Below are 12,910 nucleotides of genomic sequence, written 5' to 3'. Positions count from 1 at the left end.
TGTTCGTCATGTTCATAAAAATGTGAATTTGCAAAAACAGGTTTCAGAGTATCCCGTTTAAACTTTGTGCGAATCACAATTACGTACAAAGTTTTATTCGTATCTATTTTTATCTCCCCGTGTACGCAAATCTATTGAAATAAAAGGTAGAAAAATGGAAGCAGCGTCGGAGGAATTATAAAACAGATAGAAAAATTCTACTCGATTCGATTCTGTGATAGAGCTTTTATCGTTTCTATCGTTGTGTGACAGAATATAACGCGATCGATATACTAATTATACTTTTCTATGTTTCTAAAAACTGTTGCAACTATTGAGAAAGTAAAAAATAGTTTTTGCACCTACGCACGTGTCGTATGAATCTCTATAAAGAAATCATGAAATATCGATTAGACGTCTATACAGTGTTTCTGGTAGATTCCATGGCGATTGTTGGCAGCTGATTCTATTCGTATTTCGAACTTATTATCATACAACGCAAAGAACTACGATTAAGTATCTTTAGGAATAGCATGATCCTAATTACGAGGCTAATTTTCCAATTAAATTTTTTTCCTCCATGTTTAAAATATTTGAAAGGTTAGAGTTAATTATTAGCTCCACCGTCGTTCTCGCTTCTTCTTCGATTCGTATCTCCTCAGATGTCTCCTTCTTTTTCAACTATTCGTCCATAAAGATCGTGTAACGCACAAGAGGTGCAAAAATTACATCGCCTGGTAGAACGAAATATTCTATAATTATGTATATTCTAACAATACCTATTGAAATGTAACGTTCATCTGGGGCTGTACAGACTCGAGGAAGACAGCAGTGTTAAATACGATAACAGTGAATTTCAAGAGCCAACGAATAAAGCTTGGAAACTTGAAGGCGAAATGATGCACGGGCTGCTGCCCACACTATGCAAAAGAGTATGAAATATCCAAAATGGAGCAACTGTTACGATATTTAATAAAACCTAATGTGACTCTTATGCCATATAACTCTATAAGATTCACTCGAAGTTAAGAGAAAAAAAGAAAAAAAAAAAAAGAAAAAGAAGAAAGGAAAGGACGAAATAGATCTCAATTTTATCTTTGTATTTACATTTATAGAAATATGAAATTGCATAAAAATCGATATGGAATATATTTGAAGTGAATTGACAGCTAAATAAGAACGAAATAAATAAAACAGCAGAATATTGCAAATGAAAAAAAGAAATTTTTTAAAAAGAAAATTCTATAAGATAAACTAAACAAAAGTAAAAAAAAATTTTTTTTTTTTTTTTTTACGTGGAGGAAATCTTCATAGACACCGCGTTTAGCTTCGTTCCTCTTTTGGAATGTAAGACAGAACGCAAGGTAGTGCCGGATTCTTACCGGCTAAAACCTCCACGGATGGGAAACAGGATAATATAGCTGTGTGTAAGTCCGCCGTCCCCGTCACCTGGATTCGTCTGCATAAACAAGAAATGCTCCACACAAACTACCAAACAAAACTTCGGAAAGGTTCGGGGACAGGCTCTACCCCCTCCCATCCCCTCGTCCCTTTCTCTCAGCTGTTTGGTACTTTCGGAAGAAATTTTCGTAGCAGTACAAAATTCCAGGGACAGTAGGATTCGAACCCGCGGTATTCCAGCCATGGAGTTGGAGGTTAACGCGCGTAGCTGCCTGCCCCATCGACATATTCAACGTTGGGTGTCGCATATAACCACAGATATAACGTATACAACATGGGGCAGTTCAACTTGAAAAATTGAAAAATGATAATCGAGGGGTATGAACGATAGGAAAAATGTTTCGGAGAAAACTTGTACGATATCGAGGGCGACACTGTATGATCTTGTCTATTTGAGCTTCTGATAACATTGAAACAGGGTGCAAAGATCTTATGAAAATTTGTCAACGCGAATCTCCGTACTTTTTGTCAGGTATTCGGTCTACGTGTTTGTTGTAATACTTTTCGTTATAGAGAGTAGAAAAATGCATCGATCGGCGAGTAAGAGAGTATATAGTTCTATTTGAAAAAATGGGGATGATTTTAACACTTAGCCAACCGAATAGGGCCCGAACGAGAAGATCTTCGTTTTCGATTTTAGCAACGCGTTTTCCTTTCTTTTGTCGTTGTTATCAGTTATTGTTTATGTGGAATTGTCGCCAATTAATTGCGCCACTTTTTCTGCTTTTATAAAGTACAGTATATGATAAAATACAGCTTTAGTGGTGTTAAAATTAATTAAAAAGTTGCACTACCAGTTATGAATAAATAAATCTATAATCGAACGATACCACACTGCAAAAAAATATTAAAATGTATTATAAACTTTTTAATTTCACCTTCAAGTCGTCTTATTTATCTTTAGTTATCTTTAATGTTTTTAATTTTACCTATATTTTTTTATACTTTAATATACACTTTTAATTTGATGTTTTGTATAAACAATATGTGAAATCGTTAAATAAAACCATTACCGAAAAATATAATTAACCATTTAAATCATTTTTATATTTCTCTGTGTTTTAAGTAGTGTTTATTAATCCTCGATGGACAACGTATTAGTTAGTTTATCCGAACGCGGTGAAAACGTATAGCTCGCCGTGGCGCACGCGGTTGGCTAAGTGTTAAGATACTCGAAACATCGGTACTTTCGAAATGGCCACACATAGCGAAACGTAGATCGTTCGAAACCGTTTAATTTTGTTAATGAAATTATTTTCTATCTCGTACCGTTTCGAAGCTGTAGCTTGTTTCAGTTGCACGGGACAACCTGTACGTTAGGTGTACCGTGAATTATGTTCATCTTTCAAGTAAAGGAAACTAACAATTTTAATGAATAATTCTAACACGTAATTACTGCGTAATAAATCGCTGCAAATATGACGTTTTCATTAATTACGGAAAACATTAATAACCGTTCTTACAAAATTGTTAAAAAAACTAACGCATTGCGTAAAATGACTAGAAGAATTCTTAAAAAAAAAAATCAGCTCCGACCTTGCCGTTTTCGAATAAAAATAGCGTGAAATATATAATATCGGTAATTTCGCTATCGAAAATACCATTTATCGCAGTGACAAGTCACCGTTCTGTTCATTTCTGAATAGTTTGTTAGTGCGCGCGCGCAGGAAGTACAGACATCCAAGAAATTTCTTCCTCCGGGAAGAATCTCGTGTTTTGCTTTTCAGGCGTATCGTCGTTATTGTCGCGCTATGAATACCTTAAGAACGTAACGCGTGATCAACGAAATATTTACACGTAACGATCGTTATATATAAATAAATATAAAAGTAAAAAAAAAAAAAGAGAAAATGATGGAAGGAAAGAATTCTTGCGGTATCAACGAACCCTTCGAGCCGCTTGAACGATTATTATCAAAGTTCCTCCGTACGACGTCTCGACACGCGCAGACTCGAACGGACAAATTCGATGTAATCGTCATCCATTCACGTACCTATGTGCACGTTGACATGCGATAGGTGTAAATGATTTACAGGAATAGCTTCGGACAGAATACTCCGTAATCAGATCAATCTAATCGGATCAGTCGTCCTACGTGTTCGTAGTTATCTTATCGTACAACAATCCCGATTTGGTCGCGTGCAAGGCGAATCGTCCTCTTTGAACTCCGTTCCCGGATAATTGCTCGCTAAACCCTGGCTGCTCGTTGACACTTTTAACTTCAACCTTTCGCGATGTATTAATAACGGGCAATTTGCGCGGCCACGTTTAAACGTTTAATATTGTCTTTTTACACATCCATTACTAAGCTCTCTCTCTTTTTTTTTTTTAAAGTACGTTTCAACGTAACATTCATTGCACACGCAATTATTCATGTTGACATATTCGGACACCCACATTGTGTTCAGGTTTGTTGATTCGTATGAGATTTGCTGGATATTTAAATATCGCGTTGGTAGTTCTACGTCTATCGCAGCTTGAACATACGTAAACAATTTCTACGTAAACGTTTGACCCTTCGAATTCAGGGAATTTCGGCAAAAACAAGATTTTTCGAAAACAATTTATTCGTATCGATATTTGTTAATTTAATACGTAGCGGCACTCGGCAACAACGTATATCGCCGAAGCGAAGTGCTTAATGAGTTATCGATATCCCAATGGTCCTTCCACCGAATGTTCGAGAAGAAGGCGTGCGTGGCGCCAAACAAACGCGTGGATACTGAGAGGCGATAGAAAGAAAAGAATTGAATGCGATCGAAAGTCGAGTTTGAACCAGATAGCGATAAAGTTGTAACCGGGCAGCGAGATCAACTAGCGAAACCGAGAGCGATACGCGACGCGATCGAAAGGAGACACTTGTTAATAAATATATCGTTGATCTAAACATCCAGTGATTATTCAACGCACTACACTCAATATCACCTCAGATATAATTTCGAAGCCGTCGATCAGCGTGCAGCTCTAGTACCGAGACCATGGTCGAGTTCGCCCAGCGCATTTGATAGATAAATAACAAAAATAAATACATAATTGCACAACGAAATCGCGAATAAACTTTTCTCGAATTCAAAGGTTTAATTGTACGGTAAATCTTTAAACAGTCAGCTTTCCGACGAGTATCTCGTCATGCGTGACAAGTAGTTAGAATTTTCTGACTAAATTGCAATTTAGTGATCGCGATAAGTTGCTACAATGAAATTAAAACATAGGACAGTCATTTCGTTACAAAGTATACTCGTCAAAGCTTACTCTTTACGACACATTTTAGGTACACGCTTTTCAAAGAGATCGCATCAGCTAACTGGTTAACAGAACATCGTCTTATTTTCACGTAACACTAATATTCAGCTTCTATTTTACGTTCTGCTATCTAGCAATTCCTAGATACAGCTCCAACTGCGAAATAGATTTATCTTGTACAATTATCTTGCCCAGTACACGCTAATATTTTTGTAGCGGCATATGCGTCTTAAGACGTTTCGATTCGAAGATGCCTCACGTAGTTGTTTTGCCACAGAGAATTAACACTGTACGACGCACATAATGTAATAAAGAAACTCTGGACAAAGCAATTTCGCTGCTACGTGCAACCGACAACCGGCGACAAGTCCAAACCTTCCGGTACCCCCTCTCCCAAACAGTATAAATAGAAGACCATGTTCTCCAGACATAGTCAGTCAGTCGCGCGAATCAATATCAGCATCGAGTCATCGAGATTATCGGTCGAGCGAATAAGTATAACTCGAGCGAATAACGAATCAGTCTAACAAATCAGCATAACAATTAGTATCAGTAGTATCGCGCAATCTTATAACGAATATCATCGAACGAGCAACGCTTGCGATTAACTTTGTATTCTACATTTTAAAATATCTGTAAATATAGTTAACGAAATCAACTCGTCTCGTTATTAATTTAACCAGCAGCACGTCTCACCGTTCACCACCTTTTTACGATACACTAAGAAATTTTGACATTTGACACTGTTAAATGTTATGTTAGATTTAACGTTATAAAATAGTTTCCATGGAAGACAGCTTGTAATTTATCACGGAGAATAGGATAGAAGTTATTCGCGAAATCGCACAATTATTGGTATCAATAAATAGCAGATATAATCGGAAGATACAGAGACGACCGCGTCTAATTTAAGAAACAAAGAGAACAACCTGCGAAAATCTGGAATCTAAAACTTTCTAATTTCATCTTCGTAAAACATTTATTAGGAACGATAGAGAGCAAACAAGAACGCGGACAAACTTGAGATTGACCCGATCTCTTCGTCCATCCGTTGTTAACTGTGTTCTCGTTGAAATTTGAACCAGTAAGAAAATATAAGGCTCAGTTTAGAAAAGGTTATGAATTTTCGGGGTCATCTCCCTTTTTTCATCAAACTCACCATCGTTTGGCCGTACGTAAGTCAACAGCAATTAGCAAGTTCGTTAGTCCAGAGGTTCATTGTCATCCACGTATGCGTGCAGTTTCTACATCGAAAAGTTTCTTCAAGTTCCTGGAAGTCTTACAAGTTCAACGAGGAACATTCTCGTCTGTCCCTAAATTCGAGTAGAAAACTCCGCGTTTCTGTTTAACCGTTTAGTACGACAAGTTGGTTGAAATATAAATTATGTGTTGGGAAAATGTGTCATTCTAGCTCGGAAATTTATCTTCCACAAGTGTATCTAGAATCCTTGGTTTAAAAAAGGCGACAGAACTTAGAACATACATGCCCTGTTCCACCTTGTTTTCGAGTTACAACGAACTTTACGTTGGAATAATTCCGTCGAAAGATGCAAGTATAGTTGAACTAATTTCGCGTGTCTATATATTTAGAAAAAGGAAGTGAATATGTTTGACGTTGAACTTTGCATTGTAATTCTGTAAATGCACCTGGTCAATGACGAAACGTAGCCAGTTTTACGTTCGTATGCAAACAGGTCAATTTCGAACGGATCTTGCGAAGAAACAGTTCGTTAAAGAAGAAATTCGCTATAGCTGGGAAACAAGATGAAACATACTTTTATACGAACTTTTTCGTTTTCATGTGGGCGATCCACCGATAAAATAGATTCCCTGTGCTACGAAACTCTAGACACTGTACGTACAATATCGAACAAAAGAAACTTTATGAAATAAGAGAAAAGAGGAGCGTAATTTTACAAAAACAGTTTACATCTAATGAATACAACGAATGAATATAATACACGGAATACGTGGCTACTATCAATATGATTCAAATTTTACAGAAATTCATAGCGTACGTAATTCGAGGAATGCAATTTTTAAAACTCTGTTTCGTTTGCTACCGTACGCGAAAATGAAATTTTCCTGAGCGTATTTCGCGAGATTCCACGATTGTAACAAAATATAAGCTGCAGCGACCGATTTTGCCATACATTGCATAGTGGCCAGCGTTATTACAGATCACGCTTAATCCCTCCATCAACCATTTCAATAATAGGCACGATATCACAACGTCGACGTTTTAACCAAGATAAGGAGCATCTGGAACTAATTGAAATCCAGATACATATATCTGTATCGTATGCATTAGAGGCCTTGTTAGAGTTTCTAGCCGACCTCGACATTTCCATCGATACAGAAAGGATCTGCAACCTGTCGAAATCCGACAAGGAACGCGATTAATATCCGTTTCCAGCTACGCATGATAAAGACCATTCTCATTGAAATTTGAATCTTATTCGAATCATACGATTCAATTTGGACTTTGATACGTCAGTCGTGCGCAAGCTGTTATCGATCAATTGCATAAAAGAAAGCGGATAATTAGACCACGAGATTTCATGGATTTGTGGGAAATTTGAATGCACACGGTATGCGAAAATATGAAAGACATGCAAAGTAACGAAACAAACTAATTAATTGAGTAAAACAATTTTTTATCTTATACTATTTGTTTTTTTTTTTAAATTGCGTTCATAAAACTATACATTTGCAATTTGCGTAAATGTGTTCACAGTGTATCGATGGTTTTTAGAATTCACCATTATTTATACTATCTCCTCGTAGTATAAATAGGCTTATGGAAAGATCGTGTTCGTATAAATGACCTTGGGAATTTGTATAAAAAAACGTAATCCTATAAACTTTTGTAGAAAAGCATTGTCCAATACTTTTAGGACAATGAATAGAAAAATTCCTCGGCATTCCAATTGTAAATCAACGGAGGATTTTTTTAATAAAAATCTAGCCACTGTATATCTCGACCGTGAACAACAGATAGTATTAAATGGAATTAGAATTGGTCAGGCTAGATTTATATACGCGTATTCGCATTTAATTTCTAAATCTGTCGCAGCAGTATGCGATATCTTTAATTGCCAAACTTGCCGCCTTAAATATAGTCCCGTACAAAATTCAGGATTAAAGCCAACTCTAAATGAAAATTCTTGCGATAGAAAGGAAATTTCGAAAGTTCTACGAACACGTTTGACAGGAATTAATGAAGATTTTTTTATTTCTGTCCTTGGTAAACTTTAGGAATACGTTATATTTCATATTTCATAGTGACTTATATAGCAATGATATAATTATTATTATGTTTATATGAACGAAAATGCAAACAGTATTTATGCAGTAACCTGATATTAATAGGTAAAACTGTACAACGTATGCGTGAATATGTAAAGCTGTAAACAATGAATCATATCGTAAAATTTACAATGCGTTCTGCTTTAATTGATTAGCACACCCCAGTCAATAATAGTAGAAAAAAAAAGTAGTGCAAGACCTTAAAGCCATAGAGTACTCTCCAAGAGGAATAAAAAAAAAAAATGGCTTAATTCATTTATTATTGATCCTAGAATCAATACTTGCAGAGTAAAATAGTGGGGATACTTATAATACGATTATTAATGTTGAATTATTATAATTAAATTAAAATTACAGTTTTGATATTCGTAATAGGATTATCGTTTATTTATTTATTTATTTACAGTCATATCCATCTGTGAGGATTGTGAGTGATTATAGCCGTAATTATGATAATTACATTTTGTAGGTTTATACAATGTTATTGGGTTGGCAACTAAGTGATTGCGGATTTTGTCAATACCACCTAATGACAAAATTCGCAATCACTTAGTTGCCAACCCAATATATTAGACTAACGTGCTATTGCCTGGTCATAAGTACGTACAATGTTTACATTGTATCGTTAGGTATATTTTTATACTTATAAAGTGTGTCAGACATTGCGAATGGCCCTGCTTCTCAGCTGCTAGATTAATTAATTGGAGAAATGTTAATTGGTTGCGTTGTTGTCTTTCGATTTGAAAATTTCCGCATTCGATGAATAGGTGTTTTAGAATAGTAATTTTTCTCTTTGCAAATGTTACGCTTGTTCGATTCTTCTTTCGCGATTAGGTGAACACGGGCGAAGTTCGTGTGACCTATTCTTAGCCTTGCGAGTATCGACTGATGTTTCCTGTCCAATGAATTTACAGGACTTTTTTGGAAAACGTCATCTCGGGTTAAACGGATGTTCGTTGTCATATTTGCAATTTTCCACATCCAGTTCCACAGTAATTTGATTTTACTTTCAACGGTAGAGTTGCGATACGAGTTATCATTTAACCGTATTTTAAGAACAACGTACGTTGCGACAATAATTGGAAAATATACGAATGTCAGAGAACGTACATAGAATACGACAGACATGATTCATAATTTCGCAAATATGTGAGAGAAAGGTCGGATTGGAATAGAAGGAAGACGCATCAAATATAGTTTGCGAAAAGGGGAATAAAATTGTTCATCTCGCTATGCTTCTCCTACGTTCTATCGTAGTAATTTTTCTTTGTCACGATAATACGATATCATCAATATTAATATGTTTGCATTTAAGTCACTTGTACTCGCCGGTCAACCATTTGCACGAAAAGATAGCAACTCCATGTTTCACGCTGATTAGTTCTCTTGCGTCTCTTGCGTCAATTAACGTGATGAATGATTTAAAAAAAACAGTATATCCAGAACATTGTTTTATCATTTGCAAACAATAGGATTATACGTCTCAATCTTCAGAATTTTTATGCGATCGATTTTCATTATGCTTCTCTATTACAGCGTCAATTTTGCATCATCGTCGGATAATTTTACTAAAGAGAACCAGGGACGCACGAGGGTTAAGTATTTTTTTTATTTTTTCCAGGAAACCTTTGTTGATCTATCAACTTTCTAAATCTCTCTCTTTTTACTAGGAAATATTTTGTACTTTAAGCGTCGTTTTAAAACTGAAAACTCTCTTCGTCGTTGGTCGTTTAATTTTTAGATGCACAAACACACGTGTTATCAGAATTCATAGTACTTCGTTATAATGAAAGTTAGAGTCGTTGCAATAGCAGATTCTTTTGTTCTCTCTTGTTATAGCTGTAGGTTTAGACAGCTCTATGGCGTGTTCAACAAGGCGAGGTTGTAAATTATCAAGTAAAATATTATAACAGCTATAGCAATCAAATTTTGTTTATGTTTAGCACCTCGTCTCGTTGGATAGATTACAAGTTCAGACGTAAATAGACGCGAGGGTGCGAAAATGGAGGATAAGTATGTTTGAGTACATTAGATACGTTAAATAAGTATACTGTCATGCGTGTAACCAGTCTATTTCTTCACAGCGAGGTCAAAATTAAACAAATATTGGGTCAGCAACTAAGCGATTGCGGATTTTGTAAATACCACCTAATGACAATATCCGCAATCAATTGTTGCCAACCCAGTAAATACACCTCTGTCCACGAGTCAACGCTGAATTTTATTTTATTTGGTAGAATCTTACAATCAATTCTCATTGAGAATTGTAAGTAAATTATTCTGGCGTGGCCATTTTATAACAATAATAAGTGTTTATAGTATGTTTGATTCTAGTTGTCTTTTTAGATGTCTTCTGACAAAGATTCTAGGTGTCTTTTTAGTCTGCGGATCTGATCCGTCGTGTCAATTAGTTGGGTAACTAATGGGTTTTGATGGTTGTTAACTCTTATGTTAGATCTGTTACTGAATTTGGATATTTCTTCTTTAACTGTGAGTATCTTAAGGTCGCGATGTATCGTTTCGTTGGTAACGTACCAAGGTGCGTCTATTAAGGATCTTAGAGTTTTTGATTGGAATCGTTGGAGAATTTCTATGTTGGAATTACTCGCTGTTCCCCATGTTTGGATCCCAAACAGGTTTTAATATGGCTTTATATAGCATTAGCATTAAACGCTGAATGAAATTTGAAATTTGCATACGAACGATTTCTTTATTATGAAAGGGTCTACGTCATGAAATAAAAATGTCATTTATTATTATATCAATCGTTTCTAATTTGAAGAATAAGTAAGTCAAATCGTATCGTCAAAAATCTTAACGAAATATCTTATATCTCGTTTTCATCAGCCGCGTGAACTGGCCGTGACACTTTGTCGATTACCTTATGTTTTAATACTTCTACTGTGATCATCGTTCAACTTCCTCCTAATAGTTGCCTTAACTGTTCTTTCCACTTTGCCTATTCTTGCCTTATTCTTCTGTCTATCGTAATACGCCGTATAATTTTTCATACTTATGGATGCGATCCATTTTTAAATGTTTATTCAATTTATACACGTGGACATTTAAATTCGGATATCATCGTAAAACAGCGTTATATCGCAAAATTAAGCGATGAACTCGAGCCAGAAAATTGTACTCACGTTGTATTGTTACAATGTGATTTATGGTCGGTCGTGTACGTACAATAGCAATACTTCATTGTACATTGCGTCTGTTACAAGGAGGATTTTTGGCACAGCAGATTGATTTGCTTGGTATAATTCAGTGAAAGGTTTGTCAGAGATCAATAAATTGTTAAAGATCAAAAATTTCGTACGTTGCAACCTACTGTAAATTTTCCAAGTCTCTAAAGCTTACTTGGTAATATTATTCTTATTATTATTGTTATTATTATTATTTTCTTTAATTTTCAAGCTCTAATAAAAATTATCAGTGACAATGTGTAGATAAAAGTGGAGGTATACTCAGCTGGGTATCAAATTTGCAAAATCTTACTTTTCAATGTCAATGTCTCACCCTTTGGATCTCGAACGAAAATCGCGAATGACAGTAGATGAAAACATCCATATTCTCACCTGGGTATCAACTTATCCTCGAGCATGCTGGGCAGATCGTCCGAGTCTTCGTTAAGAGCGGCGAAGAAGTCTTGAAAATTGTCTGGAAAACTACTTGGCGGGCAACTATTCATGGAAATCCGATCAAGAAGCTCCGTGGAATTTTCCTTGACAGCTTCATGATGTCCCGATACGGTTGATGTTGCCATATAGTACACCACTCGGTCTTTTAAGAAATCGCAACAATTTAACTCGCGTCTTCTCTACACATTTTTCTCCATCTCTCGTTCATTCGTTGTCTCGTGAAAGTTCACCACGAAATCGCGAAACTCTTCGAGTCTTAAATAAAAAAAAAAAAAAAAAGAAAACTCTCCCGAAAAGGAAAGAAACGAAAAATTCGTGAAAATCACCGTCTTTCGTTCGATTCTCCAGCGACAAAAACGGCAAAATTTCTGCGATCTTAGATAGAAATTCTAATTGCAGAGAAAGAAGAAGACAAGACAAGAAAAGGCTGAGAAGTTCAAAGCGTTCGCTTTTGACTAGATCTTCCGATCTCTTCGCTGACGAAACGTGGAGACGAGCGTAGAAAGTTGTCGAAACAGTCACGATATTCGACGTTCGCAAAAGACGTTTTTATAAAATGTAAAAAGTCAGTGGTTCTTCTTTGGATACACTGTATCTAAACGCGTAGGAAGATCAAGGGATCGCGGTACAGAGGGTGAAGCTTCTCACGTGGATGGAGAAGAACTTTCATACGAATTCTTGGCGTTGTTTCTGATCGACTAACACGTGGAATCACGGCTCGAAGACGCGTGACACGAAGATAAAATTTTCGTTTTTCACGGACGAAATAATCTCACGATGATTGTCGAAAGATGAGCCGAGCGACGATCGTTCAATCCCGGCGAGAACTTGGTGAAAACTGAAGCTCGCATGATTGTTGCGCGCCGTTCTAGCTTCGCAAAGTGCACGCGGCTTGCGCAAGCGTGACTCACCCCGAAAGCTCCCTCGAAACGAGGCGAAGCGATAACTCGGTGAAACTGACCATTCGCTGTAGCTTCCGCGACTATTTTCTAGCTCTGTGCGTCTATTATGTACGCGGTGTCTGCTTTTTGACAAATTAATTCTGAATACGTCGAGGTAGCTGTTGAATTTAAGAGAATTTCACGTATCGACGATTCGTCGCGCAAATAACGTCCGCTTCCAGCGTTTCAGCGTGGAAAACGGTTTTAAAAATTCGATCTTACGTGTCTCGCAATTAAACACACGCTTTCTCAGCAACGTAAAGTAACAAAGATGCATCGCGGTTCTTGAAAATACCCCTATAGACGCTAAATACAGCAAAGAGAAATGTTATCATT

The 12,910-nt window shown here is 36.4% G+C and overlaps 1 protein-coding gene across 5 annotated transcripts in view; it reads right to left on the bottom strand.

Annotated features, from left to right (window-relative positions):
* The window catches only part of LOC139986509 (uncharacterized), an 85,164-nt gene that overhangs the window by 67,534 nt on the left and 4,720 nt on the right, over positions 1-12,910 (bottom strand). Inside the window, exon 2 of one of the 5 annotated variants that reach the window (XM_072001900.1) lies at positions 11,571-11,888. In XM_072001900.1, the coding sequence (XP_071858001.1) occupies positions 11,571-11,758 (188 nt within the window). In that variant the 5' untranslated portion in view covers positions 11,759-11,888. Of the gene's footprint in view, positions 1-11,570; positions 12,530-12,910 lie in introns of those variants that run through there. The other 4 variants (XM_072001898.1, XM_072001901.1, XM_072001902.1 and 1 more) reach the window with 4 other exon arrangements.

The sequence above is a fragment of the Bombus fervidus genome, chromosome 4 (assembly GCF_041682495.2).
Source record: "Bombus fervidus isolate BK054 chromosome 4, iyBomFerv1, whole genome shotgun sequence".
Classification (NCBI taxonomy): domain Eukaryota; kingdom Metazoa; phylum Arthropoda; class Insecta; order Hymenoptera; family Apidae; genus Bombus; species Bombus fervidus.
This window is presented reverse-complemented; position numbering and strand designations above follow the sequence as displayed.